Genomic DNA, 19572 nt, shown 5'->3' with positions numbered 1-19572 from the left:
AAGTTGGAGTTTAAAAATATAAAGGATCATCTTTAACTTCTTAAACATTATGGAAGAGCTAGACACTAATAATAGTGATTATATTTCAAATCTAAATAGGAGTTGGATTTGGGTCAAATATAAGGGGATAAGATTTCTATTTTTCCACCCAAAATCATGATGGCTGATTTCTGAGATGCACGGCTCTGATTAAATCTCTCTCATCCCACAGACTTTGTAATTATTCTAAAGGTCAAGTTGGAAATTAGATAAAGCATACCTAGATTAGAATCCTATTCAAAGTGGGACATAGATTTTGTTACTATATATACAAGATTTGAACCCCCCCTCTCATTACGCCCCAAGTTCTCTATCGCTCTATTACGCCATGTTCTCTTTCTCTCTGACGCCATATTTTTCTGTCTTTCTCAATATTTAAAACCACATGACCCCCTTGTTTTCCCTTAGAGAGAGTCATGCCACCCTCTCTGCCCCCATATTTGAGTAGCTTCTATCAAAGAAAAAGGTGGTAATTTCAAACCCTAAGTGAGATTTACTGATTTTTAAAGAAGAGATGTACAGCCATCCAAGAGAGAAATAACCCTCAGGCCTTATCCTAGTTTTTTCCTATAGAATTTTTTAGCTCTCTATAACCCTAGATTGAATGGTATTGCAGCGATTGCCTGAAAAGCTTCCCATCTCAAAATTTTCAGCAACACCTACAAAACTAAATACGCCATCGGGCAAGGAATCGAGTGTGGGGTGGATCAAGACCTGCGAGGATAACTCGAGGCACCTTCAAGTAAGTCTTCCAGTCGATTTATTTTTAGTCATATTTCTTATTTTTTGTCAATTTTCAAGAACACATATTGTACTAAAAATCATAGTGGAAGATTATCTATTGCTCTTGGACGTTTTTTATTTGCTTTAGCAGTGAAAATAAAGATCCTAAGGTGCATCTAAGGTACTATTTTCAATTTACAGCAATATTTAGTGGTCGTTGTAAGTGGAATTAAGGTATATTGAATAAAAGTTTAATACTTTGAGTTCCACAGGCACTTCTTCCGCAAAGAAACTCAAACACATTAATAAAAAGTCAAAGAGAACTTAAGGCAACATCTCAGGACTCCAACAGTGAAACTGTGTCAACCAAGAGTGACACTGGAAATGGACGTTTTGAAAACAATGCTTTTGGAGCATGGGGAACGAAAGGCAAGTTACAAAAATCGATGCGTGTAATCTTTGTTCCCAGAATCATGTCTGCAGTCCAAAATTTCTTCATTCTTAATACATGTAAAATTATCACATCTCAAAAGCAAGATGGAAAACATATCAACAGATGGTGATTTATATATAAATGGCATCACAACTGCACAAATGCAACAACTTTTCAATGGGAACCAACAAATTTACCTTCTTAAAGTCCACATCATCAGCGAGCTCTTTCCCGGCACTGTGCACACCAAAAATTTGCACCCTTTGATTTGCATCAGGTAAGCCTATGTGTAGTCGACGATCAATGCGACCGGGACGAACAAAGTCCAGATCAAGTTCATCTGGTCGATTAGTTGCACAGATAAAAATTACTGCTTGACGAAGTGAGAAACGATCCACGCCAGTTTTTTCCTTCCTGTCAAAAGCAATGTCAGGGATACACCAGAAAGCAGGTCACATAGCAAGCAAATATCCAACTAAACAAAGTCTAAGAGAGCAAATATTCAGCTAAACAAAGTCTAAAAGGAAGATAAGTCTCGTAGAAAGCAAATATCCAGGCTAAAAAAATTCTTATCAAGAAGGTTTTCTATCACATGAACAGCTAAAATTCATCAAAAAATATAAAGGCAATAATGCAATATGCTTATCTAAGCACGACTTTGCCAAGCACATTATGGTAAGAGCAGCGTTTTAAAATCGCTTGGCAGCCGTGGGAGTCCAAGTTGCATAGAACCTAGGCGGGTGTCCAGAACCTGAGCGGCCCAGTAGAAAGAAAAATGTTACAATTTTTATGATTTTTTCCATTAACTATATACTAAATATAACAATATAACTATATAACACAACCCAAATCCATATTTGATATTCCATGAATGAGGAGAATTTTGATAGTCCATAATCCATATTTTCATATAATGCTAAAACCATAAAGCATACACTGATACACACAAGAGTTAGATAGCAAAAACTAGAAACTAAAAATAAGAAAAAGAAAATATACACAAATTCAAAAAACATACAGTCTAGGACTCAATAGTCAAAAATCATCTCCAAGAGTCAAAAAATATTCAGTCATCATCATCATCATCAGAAGGAATAAGATAAGCCTCATCATATGCATCACATTCGAGGCCATCATCATCAAAATCATCTCCCTCAACATAACGCTCGTCCACCTCTGTTTCTGAATCTGCCTCTTCCTCCTCTTCTTCTACCTCCCTCTTACTCTGTGCAGATGAGGCCCTAAGAGTTTTGGCTGCTCTACCATTTTCTATCTTTTTGTGCTTCCTTGAACTCAAATATTGTATAATCTCCTCCCTGGTAGCCTCAGGAATATTTCAACAGGGGGCAACATCCCGTTAATACCGATAAGGTGTTTTTTCAAACGGTAAATACCCCCATTAGTATCATTTCCACAATAATTACATTTAATACGATTTTTATCATTCGAATTCAGGTTATGACCATACTTCCAACCGGGATCACCACTTCTAGAAGAACTTTGAGAAGATATTTCCATAAAACAAGACTCATTTTAACCTTTTCTGGTTCAACTAAATTCAAATATTGTCTAATCTCATCCTGAATAGCTCCAGGAACCTTTTTACAAGAAACAACATTCCCTTTAACAAGGTGTTTCTTGAATCGATTAATACCCCGATTGGTATCTTTTTCACAAAAATTACACCTTATAAAATTTTTATCGTTTGGTTTTGGGTTATGACCATACTTCTAACCCGGATCACCTTTTCTAGCAATACTAGAAATAGACGTATCCAAATGACAAGGATTTTGTTCCTATTTCTGTCTTTCTGCACTCAAATATTGGTTAATCTCCTCTCTAATGGCTTCAGGAAGATTTTTACACGGGCAACATTTCCCTTAATGCGGGCAAGATGTTTCTTAAACCGGTTTATGCCCGATTTTGTATCCTTTCCACAATAATTGCATCTTAGGCAATTTTTGTCATTCGGATTCAGGTTATATCCATATTTCCAACTCGGATCACCACTTCGACTAGATCCCTGAAGAAGACATCTCAAAATAATACAAGCAATCTAAAAAATAAAGTTTTGTACTTACTTTGATTGCTCGAACTCCAAACTTCCACCTCTTAGATGTTTCTGGTGCTAAAATATTCAAAAACAGCCTCTAATAGGACTAAAAAAACTCCAAAACTAAATCTAATATTGATGGGTGATGTTTGGATCCATTTCCCGTAACTTTGAGAAACACTTCAATCCAATGAAAATCACAAAATCTAGTTTTTTTTAGGTTTTTCTCTCTCTTTAAAATGGGTTCTTGTGGGTTTAGGTTTCAAATGAACCTAAAACCCACCTTTAAAAGCATTTTTTCTTTCAAAAAAACCCCAAAACAACCCTCAAAAAAATCCATTTCCGCCCCTGGACAGGCGCAAGCCCTGGGAGGCCTGCCTTGACGGGTGTCATACCGCCTAGGCGCCCGCCCAAGAACCGCCCATCCTAGTATGGCCGCCTAGGACTGGGAGATGCGCCCAAGCCTTTTGGACCGCCTAGGTGTTGGGCGGTCCGCTTGCGTAAGAGAATAAAGTATAGAACAAGTAATGCACATAGACAACTATGATACTGCACATATTGTATCAGTGGGGATCATTAAGTGTAAGTTGGACAATTTCCAGTTTCTTAAAAAATCTCTAACAATTCCAAAGGAAGTTAGAAGGTAATGAAAAAGAAAATGTTAAAAATTCAGACAATAGCATTGGCTCCTAAAGGATCATGAATTTTAGAGGAAGTGAAAAGTGAAACCTAGGAAAGAGAGAGGAAGACAAGAACTAAAATTCGATGTTAAACGAAAGCCTTAAGAAAGCATATTTCCAAAGTCACTTTTTTCCTCACAAATATATACTATTAAGGAGCTCTAATCCTGACACTTCAGTTTCCCCCAAGTGACAAATATAAAGTTTGTCCTGCCATGATCTGAAGAAGAATCATGCTGAGACTAATTCCATTTGAATTTAATGAGGATCAACATAAAGTCCTCATCCTAGGAGAATTCCTTTGGATGTGTACGCATCCTAAGAGCTCTGAAGCCACTAGCACGTACAGTTTTATTCATATTTTTGGGGTTTTTTTTAATTGAAAATTTCACGTCTTTAGTTCCACATCTTCTAAGAAAAGTAAAAAGAAAGGATCATAATCGCCATCTACTCATAGGAAATTGATGTCAATAACTGTCTAAGTGTTTCTTTCTTTATAGCTTTTGCATAAGCTTAACATGCATCCTAGAAATTAACCTCCAAATAACTGCCAGCACATATGATTAAAGGTAAATAATAATAGCAAGAAAATTATCATACTCTCCATCAAGTTGGGACATTAGAGCTTCAAAGGTAGCTCCTCTTCTTGGATCCTTTCTTGCATGACGACCAGCAATGGCATCAATTTCATCAATAAAAACAAAACAAGGAGCCTGCAGAAACATCAGTCAATTATTCAAATTACGACAATGATAGTATTTCCAAATAAATTTAAGATAATTAGATAAAAGAGCAAAATAGGAAATTTGCCATGGTACACACTCTCTCTTTGAAAATTAGAATAGAAAGACAAAAGAAAGAGGTTTACAACACTGATACTTAAGCAAATAGATTATTTCTGAAAAACTAACTAAATGAGAGGCATACAATGGTTAACTAGTTAACTCAGTATATCACAAAAATGAAAGATCGTCAAAAAGAAATTTTAGTGTAATGCAAGGGATGAAACTTCAGGAAATGAGGACAAAATGGCGACTGGCAAAAGTCTCTATTTACTCCAACCTATAGAAGAAAAGTCCTTCTAATGGTGCCATCCCAATGAAGTACTTATCCATCTTCACTAGGAAAACCAGAAAACCATTTGGCATCAGCCAAATCAACAATGTGAATTGGAATGTGAAATTGGGAATTTTTTCATCATTTTGTGGTGCAAGAATCTAAAGAAACTGGTTCATGGATATAAGACACTCAAATCTTGTTTAAATAGATCTAACTTGACCATTAGGTTATATAGGAAAACCCACAAATCAGCCATCATGATTTTGGGTGGAAAATAGGAACCTTATCCCATTATAATTTGACATATTCCAACTTTTATTTAAATTTAAATAATAACCACTTTTAGCATAATCTAGATCTTCCAACCAATATATGAAGTCAAAGATAATCTTTAAAAAACAAAACTCTCATTTGAATGCGAATCAAATCCTTTCAATTTATAATATTTCTAACTAACTAAAACTATCAACTAAAAGTGGCACATAAAAAATTTGGGCGTGCCACCCTATGAGGATTATATGGGCTCCACAAGGCCACACGTTCCACATATGGGTGGAACACACATCTGGGGGCTGGATCCTTGGTCCCCACATGTGTCCTTTCAAGTTCTGAAAATTTCAAAAAAACCCTTTTTAATGAATTTTTACTAGAAAAATAAATTTTTACAATTCTGAAAAAGTTTTTAAAAACCATAAAACACTTCTAATACCAAAATAAAATATTTTTGAAATGGGCTGATATTAATGGGTCAAAATTAGCAACAATAAGAGCACTCCACTTGACCCAAGAACCATGATTCACTATCGTTCTCTTATCCAACCCAAAAAAGACCCATGACCTACAACCTCTATGCAGGGGCTCATGATTGCCTTTGTCAAAATTGGACAATAACCAGTGGGACCACAATCATGGAATGTGGATTTCAATCCCCCCGTTAAGAGCAAGTATCGTACTTGTCACCACAAAACAAAAGGGGCTTTCTTTATGTACATGTACATGCATCTCTCTTTAGGGCTGCTTCCTTGCAATGTGGTTGTCATGTGTACATGTCGTGCAGAAGGTTATTGAGGCTATGGCTCTTGCTCTCACAGACCATCAATTGTACACAGAAGACCACAAAGTTTTCCTGGCCTACAAACATCATCTATGGGCATCTCTCCGACCTCAACAAGGAAGGACCCATTGTAAGCCCTTCTTTGTAGTTCCACATGCCCAAGGGTAAGGGTTTTGGACATAACCATGGCCATAAATCGCCCAACCCATGGCTAATCAATACACGCACTCCCACTGTAGTACATATTCCACTACAAAGTTATCATTTTACAAGCTCTATAGGCCTTTAAAGGCTACAAAACTCAACATCTCCCACTTGGCCTTTGGAGGCTGTATAATCACTCCCTTCAAGTTTCTCTCAAGCCCATCCCATGTGCATGTTTGGTAAAAACTTTGCCACAATTCCTTTCGTCAAAGGATCTGCTAACTTAACCTCTATCGGGAGATAAACAATCTAAGTCTCTCCTGCTCCGATCTCATTACAAATGGGGTAATAACACGATTTTATATGCTTCGATCTCTTGTCAAACATGGGCTCTTTTGTCACACAAATAGCTGCCTGGTTGTCGCAGAAGATTATAACACACGGCACTTCACTGGATCAAATCTAAGTTGATTTAGGAACTTCTTCAACTAGACTGCTTCTTTAGCCACAAGGCAACAAAACACATACTCTCACTCAATCAAGAGTGCAACAATATTTGTTTCTTTGAGCACCAAGAAACAGCTCACTTTCAAGTGTGAAGATATATTTGGATGTGACTTCATCTCATTGGATTGCCTTGATAGTCCGCATCTGAATATCCTTGTATATGTATATCCGAGCCTCTTCCATAAATGAGTGCGTAACTAATTGTTCCCTTCAAATATCGCAATACTCTTTTGACAGCGCTCCAATGCTCCATGCATGGAACCTACTAATCAAACTCATGGCAAAAGAATCTAGTCTTGTCCCAAAAATGGCATACATTAGTGACCCAACAGCACTTCTGCATGGAATTCTCTGCATGGCTTCTTCCTTTTCTTCTGGAGTAATGGGATACATGGCTAGCTTAAGCTTGGTCTTCTTATCAATGGGGGTTAATATGGATCGGCAATTTTCCATTTCAAATCTTTCAATAATTTTCTTACAATATGTCTCTTGAGATAATTGAATAGTTCTCTCTTTTTTGTTTCGAGTAATTTTGAGTCCCAAAATATATAATGCTTCTCCAAGATACTTCATATCAAAATGTTGTGACAAGAAAGGTTTTGTCTCCCATACGAGACACATCAAACTATTAACATGTCATCCACATATAAAGAGATGAAAATGTCACTTCCACTGAACTTAACATATACACAGTAATCCACCTGGTTAGGCACCAAACCAACTGATGACAAGGTCTCCTAAAACTTAATGTACCATTGCCTTGATGGTTGTTTAAAGCCATAAAGGGACTTATTGAGTTTACATACTAGGTTTTCTTTTCCCTATTCTATGAAGCTCTCTGGTTGTTTCATATAAATTTCTTTTTCGAGCTCCCCATTCAAAAATACAGTCTTACCATCCATCTGGTGATGTTCGAAGTCGAAATGCGCTGCTATGGCTATTAGGATTTTAATGGTGGGGAATTTTGCTACAAGGGAGAAGGTCTCATCATAATCTATTCCTTATTTCTGGGTAAACCCCTTAGGAACTAATCTGACTCTGTATTTCTCCAACTTCCCTTCTGAGTTTAATTTCTTCTAATATATCCACTTGTAGCCTAAGAGTTTTCTATCAGGAGGTCGTTTCATTAGTTCCCAAACACTTTTTGTTTAATCAAGTTTTTTTTTTTTTTTATAACGTTAACTGTTTTTGTTTAATCAAGTTAAAGTCATCAATCATGGCTTCTTCCCATTATGCCTTTCCATGACAGGTTATAGCTTCTTGGTAGGCACCGGGTTCATGCAGGGACTCTTCTTCAATTCTCTCATAATATTATCCTAGGTAGGTGAAAACTCTAGTTTTCTTCTAATTTAGTTACTTCTCCTAGGACGTGGTGGTTTGGGATCTAGGGCCTGACTCGTGTCACTTTCTATCTCATAAAACGCAGCTTAATCTAAGTGGCATGACCCTTAAGGAACTCTTCCTCAAGGAAAACTACTCTCGAGGACACTTGTGCCACGATCATAGAAACAGTATCCCTTACTATGTGGTGGATATCCTACGAATATGGACTTAACAGTTTTAGGATCTCATTGTCTTATTTTGATGGGGTATTAGGACATGGGCTGAGCATCCCCACACTCTGAGGTGATCAAGGGACGAAGCACGACAAGTGAAAATCCCATGAGGAGTTAATGGAACAGCTTTTGTGGGAGTCTGATTAAGGATATAGTTAGCGGTCAAAACAGCTTCTCCTAAAAACTCTAGGGAGAATTAGCATGTCCCATCATGCTCCTCACCATTTTCATTAATGTCCTGATCCATCTCTCAGCTATCCCATTTTGCTGAGAAGTGTACTATATTGATTTATAATACCATGCTCAGCACAGAATTCTTTAAATAGCCGTGAGGAATATTCTCCACCCTTATCACATCTAGGGACTTCAATATTCAGGATTGTTTGGGTTTCTACCTTGGCTATATACTCTTTGAAACGGTCTAGGGCTTCAAACTTTTAACTTAACACAGACGTGGCCATAACAAGAGTGACCATCAATAAAAGTGATAGAGTACCTCTTGTGTAGCCACATTCATAAATCCATAATTATCACTATGGACAACTTCTAATAAGCGCATATCTCTATGAACTTTCGCATAGGATTTCTTAACCAGCTTGCCTTGAACACATGATTCACAGATTCTGGTTAAGTCTCCATTTAGATTTTTCAATAAGCCTTCTTTCTTTAATCTCTCCATCTTTTTAGGATTTATGGGCCTTAGCCTCATGTGCCATATATATGCATCATCGTTGTTATTATTATAACACAAGATTTAAGAAATGAAATTCATTATTGCAACTGAAAAGAAAACATCTACAAGACCATTCATGACTAATTTATTCCCATATTTCACCTCCACCTTATTACTAATAAAAATGGTGGAGTAGCCTGCCATAGCCAATCTAGCAACCGAAACCAAACTCTTCCTCATCTCAAGAGCATAAAGCGTTTGCTTTAGGACCAAGTTGAAGGACAAAATCTCCAATACCTAGAATTTCAGTCTTCGGATTTCCACCAAATTATATACTGACCCCCAGAGGCAACAGGCTTAAAATTTTTATGCCCATCCTTAGTGTTTGACACATCGGCAATGGACCTTGAGTAAAAGTACCATGACCCTACCTTAGGGTAAGCTAGCATGGTCTGAAAGGCTACACAAGCATGCTCCCCATCGCCTTTGGGATTCGTATTCTTGGGTGCTCTACAATGCTTCGCAACTTGCACATATTTGTTGCAGTCATAACACTAGGCATTCTTTAAAAACCCTTCCTTTTCTTTGGCTCATTATTTTTTTTTGATAAAGGTTAATATTGTATTATTGGGAGAGAGTTACAATGGAGAGTATTACAAGTACGAGTGTCCGAGATCACCCTACGAGAGGGTAACTCAGTAAAAAATAGGCTAGCCTACCATGTACACAAAGGGCTTACAGAGACGCCCAGTTACAAGGATGTACATGAAGCTTTTTGCAAAAATACATCAAGATAGAAAAACCAAAAAAGGGAGCCATATTACGCCATGTGCCCCTGGCCCTGAGCAAAAAAGGAGTCAGGCCCGGGTTGCGCTTGTCCTTGGCCCTGGCTTCTAACACCCTCTTTCGCCAAGAGATCTGCAGTGTCATTGGACGTCCTCCATATATACCTCCAGGAGACGTCCATATCGCTGCATATGTGATCAATTTCGTTAGCCAATGAGGCTAAGTACCATGGCAGTGTGCTTGTTCTCCTTGCCCAGGAGACAACAAATTTGGAGTCTCCTTCCACTATCAAGTGTGGACCCCAAGAGGGATTAAAGAGTTTTAGGCCTATCAAAAGGGCAATAGCTTCGGCATGGTTAGAGTCCATAAAGCCTATGTACTCTGAAAAGGTGAGGAGGACGTTGCTAAGATGATCGTGAAAGACCCCTCCAGTCCCTGCAGGGCTCGAGTTCCCTAGAGAGCCACCATCGAAGTTGAGTTTAATGTATCCTTGGGGTGGTGGATGCCATTTGTGAGGTCTGGTTGCCAATCTCAGATGATGATGGAGGACATTAGTCCATTGGGTGAGGAAAAAAGTTCGTGGAATTCCTGAGAAATCCTTGTGGTTCGTGGCCCAAAAAGTCACCAGAGATATGGTCTTATGGAGGAGAGCTGGCGTTTGAAGTTTGATGCCCTGAAAGATTCTAGAGTTACGCTCCAACCAAATGGTCCAAATAGTTGCTGCAATAGTTGCCTTCCATAGCACCCTCCTGCCTTCGGCCAACAAGGGTCTAGGTCATAGGAAATCAGGGCCTTGACCGAAGGAGGGGTGACCCATTTAATGCAAAAAAGTTGCAAAACTTGACCCCAAAGATCAAGGGTAAATTCACAGTGGATGAACAAGTGTTGGTTCGATTCCTCCTCACATAGGCATAAAGCACACCTATTGGGGATAGGAATTCGTCTCTTTTGTAGTTGGTTCACCGTGAGAGCCCTATGAGAGCAAGCAAGCCAGTTGAACGTTTGCACTTTTTGTGAGGCAATGGTGGCCCAAACCTTGGATTGGATAGCTGCAGGATTCCACGTGAGAGTTGGGGGCATAATAAGGCTCTTGTAGAAAGATCTTACCGAAAAAATACCAGAAGCGGTTAGAGTTCAGATGATATCGTCAGTCCCTTGTGGCGATAGGAAATGAGAGTGAAGAGAGTTCGAGAGTGACTGGAATTGGTTGATCTCCTCTTCAGTGAGATTCCTTCAAAAGGAAGGGCTCCATACTCTACGTCCCCCTGTGAGGACCATGTCCTCAGCAATGTAGGATTCTTTGTTAAGAGCCAAAGAATAGAGGGTGGGGAAAACCTCTCTCAAGGGTGCGGGGCCCAGCCACAAGTCAGTCCAGAATCTCACTCTGGAGCCCCTCCTAGGATGGAATCTGACAAATTTCCTGAATTGGGAAAAGGCCGAGGCAAAAGATCTCCAAGCCCCTGAGGCGTTGTGCCAATGAAGCCTATCGGGCAACCAGGAACCTGCAGGGATGTTGTACTTACATCGTAGTACCTGTGCCCAAAGAGAACTTGGCTGTGTGGCTAAACGCCACCACCATTTCCCAAGGAGGGCTTGGTTTTATTACGAAGGATTCGAATACCAAGTCCTCCCTGCTGTTTGGGAAGGCAAATGTTGTCCCAAGCTACAAGATGGAACTTAGTCTTATTAGCCTGCCCTGACCAGAGGAAATTTCGCATGATTTGATCAAGTCGATTGGCCATCTGGGCAGGCATGTGAAAGAGAGACAAAAGGTAGATCGGGGAATTGGCAATGGTGGCATTAATTAGTGTCGTTCTTCTTGCCATAGAGAGGTAAATACCTTTCCACCCTGCCAACCGCCTGTCTACCTTGTCTAGTACTTGGGACCATTGCCTTTTCTTGGGTTTCCCCAAACCCAAAGGGAGGCCTAGATAAGTAGTCGGTAGTTCTTCCACTTTGCACTCCCACCTCGAAATGAGGGATCTAACCTCTGCTAGTGTCAAGGCTACACTCAGCATTTTGGATTTCACCATGTTAACTTTGAATCCAGGCGCAGTTTGGAAGCATTTAAGGAAAAGTTCAAGGGTATCCACTTCATCAGAAGAGGCGTCTATGAACACCAAAGTATCATCTGCGTACTGCATATGAGTCACGGTTGGACCATGTCTACTACTCCTGAAACCCGAGTGGAGGCCGGTCTCATAGAGCCGGGAGATGGATCGACTGAAGACCTCTGCCGAGATTGCGAAAAGAAAGGGGGAGAGGGTCTCCTTGGCGAAGACCCCTTGAATAGGGAAGGTAACCTTTCGGGGTTCCATTGATAAGTATAGAGAAATGTGGATGTGCGTAACAACCTCGCATCTACATTCTCCATCTATCCTGGAAACCCATACTTGCCATCGACTCATCGAGAATGGACCAGTCGACATGGTCATAAGCCTTTTCCCAGTCAATTTTGAAAATGAGGCCAAGTTTCTTTGCAAGATGTCTCGAGTGAATACACTCGTTGGCCACTAAAGCCCCATCAAGGATTTGTTTGTCTTTGAGGAAGGCAGATTGTGAAGAGGAAATAACAGAGGGAAGGACGTGTTGTAGTCTAGAGGCTAGGGTTTTGGCCAGAATTTTGTAGGTAGAATTTAGAAGGCTAATAGCACGGAAGCCTTTTATTTCCTCAGCACCTTCAATTTTGGGGACCAGTGCTATGAAGGTGGCATTGATGGCTCTGTGGAGGGTGCCCCTATGGAAGAATTCGGCGAAGAAATTGATGAAATCAGGACGGAAGGTGTCCTAGAACTCCTTGAAGGGGGCTATTGGGAAACCATCAGGGCCCGAGGCCTTGTCTTTGGCTAAAGCATTGATAGCCGACGTGATCTCTTCCTCTGAGAAATGTTGTTGTAGCCAGCGAGCTTGTCATCTGCGAGGGATAGGAATTCAAGTGAAGACATCCTCGGTCTCGGGCCAAGGACGCTAAGTAAAAAGTCTCGAAGAACTCTAAAATTGCCTGATCTCAGCAGGTCGAGTGAGATAGCAGTTGTTGACCTTTATCATCGTAATCGAATTGTCTCTTCTGCGACAATTTGCGATGCGATGAAAAAAGGCAGTATTGTGATCACCTGCTTTCAACCAAGTGATTATAGATCTTTGAAACCAGTAGATCTCTTCTTTTTTTAACGTGGAGAGGTAATTCAGTTTAGCCTCAAATCTGAGTTCAATCTCAGAGGATGCGAAAGGCCTTGTTTCCTCGAGACCATCACAATCTTGAATGGTGCTAAGTAGGGAGGACTTGAGTTGGGAGAAGTTTCTAGGAATGGAACGACTCCAAGTTTTGAGCAAGGCTTTAAGTAACTAGAGTTTGGTCTGGAGGATGTACCCTGCTCTACCCGAGACCTGTGAGGCAGGGATATTCCTCCAGGTATGTAATAGTAAAGAGAAGTCCTTCTCAAGGAGCCAGTGAAGTTCAAATCTGAAAGGCCCGGGGCCTCTCTGAACAACATCAGTATCTAGCAGAATGGGACAGTGGTCTGAGGTAGGTTTGGGGAGGGCTAAGGAGGAGGACCTCGGAAAACATTCCTCCCAATTCAGGGAGAGGAGGAACCTGTCTAGTTTAGAGAGGATGGGGTTGGAAGCGTGGTTGGACCACGTAAAACGGCTACCCTGAAGGGGAATGTCTAAAAGTACGATACGATTGATGAATTCTGAGAAGTCCCTCATATCTTGAGAGATGGAATTTGACAAGTTTCTTTCGTGGGCCAGCGGGTGACATTGAAATTCCCTCCCAGACACCAAATGGGGTGTGGAAGAGCAGCTACATTTCCCAATAAACCAAAGTCTGCTTCTGGTAACAAGAGAAGTTGGGCCATGGACAACCGTGAATTTCAAAGGGGTCCCATCCGAGATGTAGGAGAGGAGGATGGTCACCAAGAATTCCCCTATGAAATGAGAATTAAGGGTGAAGAAAGAGAGGTCCCAGACCACCCAAATCCCTCCTGAAGCCCCATTAGCTGGAAGGGAGACCCACTGACTTGGTCTTCTCCCCCAGACTTGGCGAAGTGATTGAAAGTTAGGTTCAGGGAGTTTGGTTTCAAGGAGGGCAAGAATAGAGGGGTAGAGTTTAGAGGTCAGATCCTTAACAGCACTCTTTTTGGAGGAATGTCCAAGTCTCCTCACGTTCCAAACGAGGAACTTCATTACTTAGAAGGAGGCATAGGAGGGACAGAGGCCAGTCTAGGGGACCTCCTTGGACGAGCACTGGGGGGAGTAGCAAAAGAGCTAGCAAGGGGCTCTCTTGCAAAAGGTAGTGAAGAGAAGAGATTCAAAATTTCTCTTTGGCCTTTAAGTCTCACCTGCATTCTACTATCCGCATCAGCTGTGAGAAACCTGTGGGCAGGTCCTTCGGGTCCGTCATACTCGAAGCCCATGATCATGTACATTTCTCTCATCCTCGTATCGATTGTGTTAGATTCATCCCTGTCGACCTCCTCAGCTTCTTCAGAAACCTGGGAGGAAGAGATGATCGAAGCGTCTGTGGGGGATCCCAGAGGTGAAGCTGGCAAACCCTTGTGTTCGGACATGTCAAAAACATCCTTGTCGACCTCCTCGGCTACTGAGAATGCCTAGGAGGGAGAGATGATGGACAAGGCGACCTCAGGAAACTCAATCTCTGCTTCAGCCACGGGGGAGGGGGGGTTGTTAGAGGCCTAGAGATCAAGGGGTAAAAAAGGCAGGTCTCCGAAGGGAGAAGGGTTAGAGGCGGGGAGTGAGGATGAAACAGCTGGGGGAGGGGCGGCTAGAGGAGTGGCTGGTTGAGAGACAATGGGCTGAGCGACAGAGAGGTTGGCTTGAGAGGGCAAGGGAGAGGGGGTAGAGGGGTAAGCTAAAGAAGGAAGGCTAGTCAGGGGGAGATAAGAGTAGGAGTATGAAGGGATAAAAGTGAGATAGTGGTAGGTTTGGATGGCAGAGAAGGAGGAATACAGCAGGGGAGAGGAGGAGGGCCAAGCGACATGGATAGTATTTACCCGGTGGATATGGACGAGGTGGGGGATGAAGGAGAGATGAGGGGCCAAAAGGCTAGAAACAAAGGCTGGGTCAAGAGGGGAAAAGTCCAACGAGTAGACTGCAACGATGCCTAGGGGAACAACGTCCCTGTACGAGAAGTAGTTGAACTGGTTGCCCTCAGAGGACATTGTTTCCTTGACAAGTAGGGGACAGTCGCCAAGATTGAGAGGGAAGAAAGTAAGGGAGAAGGAAGAAGGAGGGGAAGACAGAGGGGCCTTCAGCAAGTTGGATAAGTCTACATGGTGGGGTTGAACTCCGAAAAAGGGTTAGGGGTAGAGGAGGACAAGGTAACATCAGTGGTAGAAGATGAAAGGTAGGACGAGGTGTGAAACAAGGAGGACTCAACGGGGGAAACAAGGGGGTGGGCATCTCCAAGGGAGGGGGGTTCAATCGCGAGGGCGAGGGGTGGTGATTCTCCGGTAGGCGACGGGGGAGAGGGAATAACTGGGGAGGGGGGGGAAACAGGGAGCCGAAAGCTGAGGAGTAGGTAGGGCTTGCGAGGGAAGCTCGAGAAGGGGGCTTGTCGACGACGTTGGTACGATTGCAGCCGGCATGGTCAGGTACAGCTGTCCCTGCTGTGAGTGGGACGAAAGCGGCTGGGTCGGCGACGAGGCGGTCGGCAAGGAGGAGGCGACTGCCGCAGGGAAAGATTACCAGGGGACAGAGGAGGCAGTAGGTGGGATACGGCGATAGGGTCAAAGGGACACGTGGACGGGGAAAACAAGGGGAGGCAGGGGGGTAATGATGAGAAAGGGTTGGGATGTGAGGCAGTGGGGGAGAAGAGTGAGATGGGCCGGGATGGTCTGGTAATCCCACGGGCAAAGGTGGTGGAGTGGAATCCTCTACCACTTCTTTCCCAGGTCGGTGAGGAACAGGGGATGCGAAATGGGGTGACCCGGTCTTATCTAGCAGGTCGGGTCTCAGGTTGGCGGACCCGAGGGTGAAGCCAATGATAGGGGGTACTGAGTCCGAGGCCGCCAAAAAGAGGGAGTCTGCTTGGAGGAAATAAGGCCGACGGGTTTAGCACGAGTCGGGTCAGGTGGCCGTCTACGAGGGCGCTGCCGTCGTCGTCTCTTCCTGGACACCAAAGTCCAAGTCTAATCGAGGTTTTCCGGTGATGAAACCAGTGGGGTACCAGGGTCACCACATTGAAAGAATTTCATGGAGGGAGGCGAAGCCGAAGACTACGAGACAGAAACGCGGTAGAAGAGGTTATCGACTTTCAGCCAAACCACCTGAGGGATGCTGCTCGAGTCCAGGACCTCTAAGAGAAGTCGAATGGAACCCAACGGAAGGGATTCAAGCGAGATCCAATGGATGGAGATCAAAGAACCGCAAGCTTCCCCTATCCTCCGGAAAGTATAGGGTGCCCAAGTGTGAAGGGGGATGTGGTACCCTTTGTTTACAGAAAGAACCATCTTCTGGAGACCATTCCCGAAGGGAGACGCAGGCTCCTTTGAAAGAGAGGTTGATCGCCTCCTGCAAGGCGAGCTGAGCTCCAACGATGGAAGGAAAGGAGAACAAATAATCGCCATTGGAAAGGCGTCTACAGAAAAGGTTCGGTTCTTTGAGGCAGAACTTGCCCATCTTTCGATTCCTCTGTGGTCATCACGACGTGGAGAAAAACTCCCCACTAGAGCTGCGGCAAGTTTAGAGTGGTTACACTCTGTTACCCCTGAAGGAGAGGAGATACAGAAAGGAAGGTAGGTGGATGAGAGAGGAGTAGAGAGGTCACGAGAGGGTAAAGGGGGGCCGGGAGGAGCTTTGGCACCAGATTTGGACACTGCAATGACCTGAGCAAAGGTAGCCTTCTTCAAGTTGGGCGAGGTCTCCTGGGCTCTACATGTATTACTATTCTGTAGAGTTGGGCGGGGGGCGGTTTCACAGGGTGGGGGCTAGGTTGGAGAAGATGGGTTTTGGGGTAAAGATCGTATATGAAGTTCCAGTTGAGGGAAGGGGGGGGGGGGGTGGCCGCAACTCAAAGAGGGGAGGGGCGGTGGCGGGGGCCATAAAAAGAATTTATGTTCTTTGGCTCATTATTCCCCCTTTGATTCTCATTTATTTTGTTCCTACTTTTTGATGGAGGGAAAATTTGTTCTTATTCTTTATTTTTATTCAACTTTAAAGGATGTACATGATAGTTTGCTTTTAGGGCTTATTTCTAGGGTTTTTAGTTTTTTAGAGATTCTAGGGTTTTTATATATTTTTTGTTTATTTCAAGGAAAATTTCACAAGTATAATTTATGAATACTATTAATGGGTGCTATTCACAGGGGTAAATTTCTCATTATGAAATTTAAGTTTAAGTTAGGATACATAGAGCATTTTAATCATTGTATGGACATGTAATATCTTTGAACATTGAATTACAATATATAAGGTATATGGCGCCTTGAGATGGTCAATTCCACATGATTTTTAAAAATTGAAAAAGAGAAAAGCTTAGGCTTTTGGAATCCTAGCTTAGGAAAAGAAAAGAAACCCTAGGTTTCTTCAACTTGTGTTTGTGTTTGGCTTGTTTCTTGCTGATTTTATTTTTCCCTCAAATTCCCCAACATCAAGTGGTATCAGAGCCTGCGATCTACATGGAAGTTACTGTAGCATGTACGGAGTTATTGTAGCAAATACGGAAGTTACTGTAGCACGTACGGAGTTATTGTAGCACCACTTTTTTGGTGCCCTAAATCAACAACAAAGACAAAAAGTTATATTGGGTCTGAAGTTTGCTAATTTTGGTCAAAGTTTCATCAAAACAACCTAGATCTTGCTGATTTCAGCAATTTTTGTTGATTATTTGCCTAGGGTTGGTGATTTCGACGAACCTATGACAAGGAAAAGGGGGTCTTCATAGATCCACTCTGTGATCTCATAGATGACAGAATTGACGAACTTGAAAGGCAAGTACAACAGCCGGTGCAGTAGTTCGTGAGCCTCAGTAATGAGCAAGACAATGATTTTTCAGCCCAAGAGAATCTCGAATACAAGCCTTTTCACTTTTGCGCTCCGTGTGTGGAGTTGAGTGATAAGGATAGCGATAAAAGACCTAGATGTGGGGAACATCACTTTAGGGTTTTCGATTTGGAGGATGAGATCTTTATTTTGACACAGATTGCATGAAAAGTAAGCAAATTATAAATTAGGATTCACCGCCAATCTTCAATATACACTCAGATGAACAACAAGATTTCTTAGGAGATCTGATCTATGATAAGGATCATGATGATAGTAAAGATTTTTTGGAAGAGGGTAAAGTTGTTGGTTTAATCGCTGATCTCAAAGATCCACTCGTGGTGTGTTCTACAGCTGAGCCCTGGCAAATTCAGCTTTAAGCTTCTTCTTCGGCTTTAAGCTTGGTGATAATCTCGTCCAATTTCAACATGCTCTCTCTTGTGGTGAAGCCTGAAATGAAGCTTTCCCATGAGCTCGACATAGAACTCAGCAACTAGTAGATTTGCATGTTTTCATCCTGCTTAACTTGCGTAGCCTCGAGTTCGCGAACTAAAGCTCTGATTTGTTGTATATGCTTGGTTAATTTGCCTCATTCCTTCATCTTAAAATCTAAATATTGTTTCATAGCCATTGTTTTCCTAGTGAGAGAAGGAGAAGCATAATTGGTCTCAAGTCGTTCATGAATCTTCTTTGCAGTCTTCAGGTGCTTACACACTCAAGCAAGGGTGTCATCCATGGTCATAACTAGAACATGCTTTGCCAATTCTTATGGAATGTCTTTCATAAACATTGCCTCTTGGGGCAGGTGGGGGATCATCAGTAATCATCTGGTTAAGTCCTTCGAAGAAGACATAACCTATTTTTTTCTTCCACCTAACATAGTTCTTCTCATCAAATCTTTCAGACTTAAATAAACTCAGCCAAAAAGCTTGTCATATTTCTAGATTCAAAAATAAATAAAACTCCTAGACTATTGCAATAACATATAGAGCCTCTAATACCAATGAAAGGAGTGGCTATGCGGAACTCAAGATAACAAACTAAAAATTTTCTTTTGTTTTTATTCAATAGACCTGACCACTTACATGGACCACTATGTACTGTTGTAAATCAAAATTAAGAGCCTAAATACAACCTAGGATATTTACTTTTACTTCCAAAGTAAATAAAAACCACTCATGCTCCTGAAAATTCACAGAAAAATATGAAATATGACTGAAAAGAATAAAATCTACTGGAAAGACTTACTAAAAGATGCATGAAGTCGCCCTTAATGGTCAATGGCCATGATACACCCCACACCCGATTCCCTGACCGATTGCGCGATTTTCGTCCTTTAGGTCTTACTACAATTTCTGAGATAGGGAAACTTTACAAGCAATATCTTTCATTCTAAGGTGTTAGAAATCTCAAAAACTCTACTAGGGTTTGAAGAAGTCCTAGAGGAACAGATTTGAGCTGAACTTGAGTGTTGATTTCTCTCTAGGCTGCATGTACTTCTCTTTTCTTCAAAAATCAACAAACCCCACATAGGGTTTTACATCCCATCTTTCTTCCTTTATTTTATTTGAGTGACTACACACATAAAGGAGGAGAGAGGATAGCGTGTGAAACTATGGGGGGAGAGAGAGAGGTTGACATGAGAAAAAATATGGGAGAGAGAGAGGCAGAGGTTGGTGTGAGAGCAAATATGGTGTGGAGGGGGGGGGGAGAGAGGTTGACATGAGGGAGAATATACGAGAGAGAATTGGCATGAGGGAGATATGGAAGAGAGAGTTGGCATGAGAGAGGAGAGAGACCTTAGCATATTTTAAGAGGTTCAAATCCTGTTTAAATAAAAACAAATCTATGTCCCAATTGA

The 19572-nt window shown here is 41.9% G+C and overlaps 1 protein-coding gene across 3 annotated transcripts in view; it reads right to left on the bottom strand.

Moving 5' to 3' along the window:
• FTSH12 (FTSH protease 12) overlaps positions 1-19572 on the bottom strand; it is an 80993-nt gene that overhangs the window by 36546 nt on the left and 24875 nt on the right. For all 3 annotated transcript variants that reach the window (XR_016049215.1, XM_011630175.3, XM_088858098.1), the window contains exons 9-10: positions 4529-4641; positions 1393-1609 (exon numbers count right to left, since the gene is read on the bottom strand). Coding sequence is in view for 2 of the 3 variants with exons in the window: in XM_011630175.3 (XP_011628477.2) it covers positions 1393-1609; positions 4529-4641 (330 nt within the window). In the remaining variant the exon portion in view is untranslated. The remainder of the gene's footprint in view (positions 1-1392; positions 1610-4528; positions 4642-19572) is intronic.

This window comes from Amborella trichopoda, chromosome 2, assembly GCF_054954075.1.
Source record: "Amborella trichopoda isolate Santa Cruz 75 chromosome 2, AtrichopodaSantaCruz75HAP2 v2.0, whole genome shotgun sequence".
NCBI classification, from domain to species: domain Eukaryota; kingdom Viridiplantae; phylum Streptophyta; class Magnoliopsida; order Amborellales; family Amborellaceae; genus Amborella; species Amborella trichopoda.
This window is presented reverse-complemented; position numbering and strand designations above follow the sequence as displayed.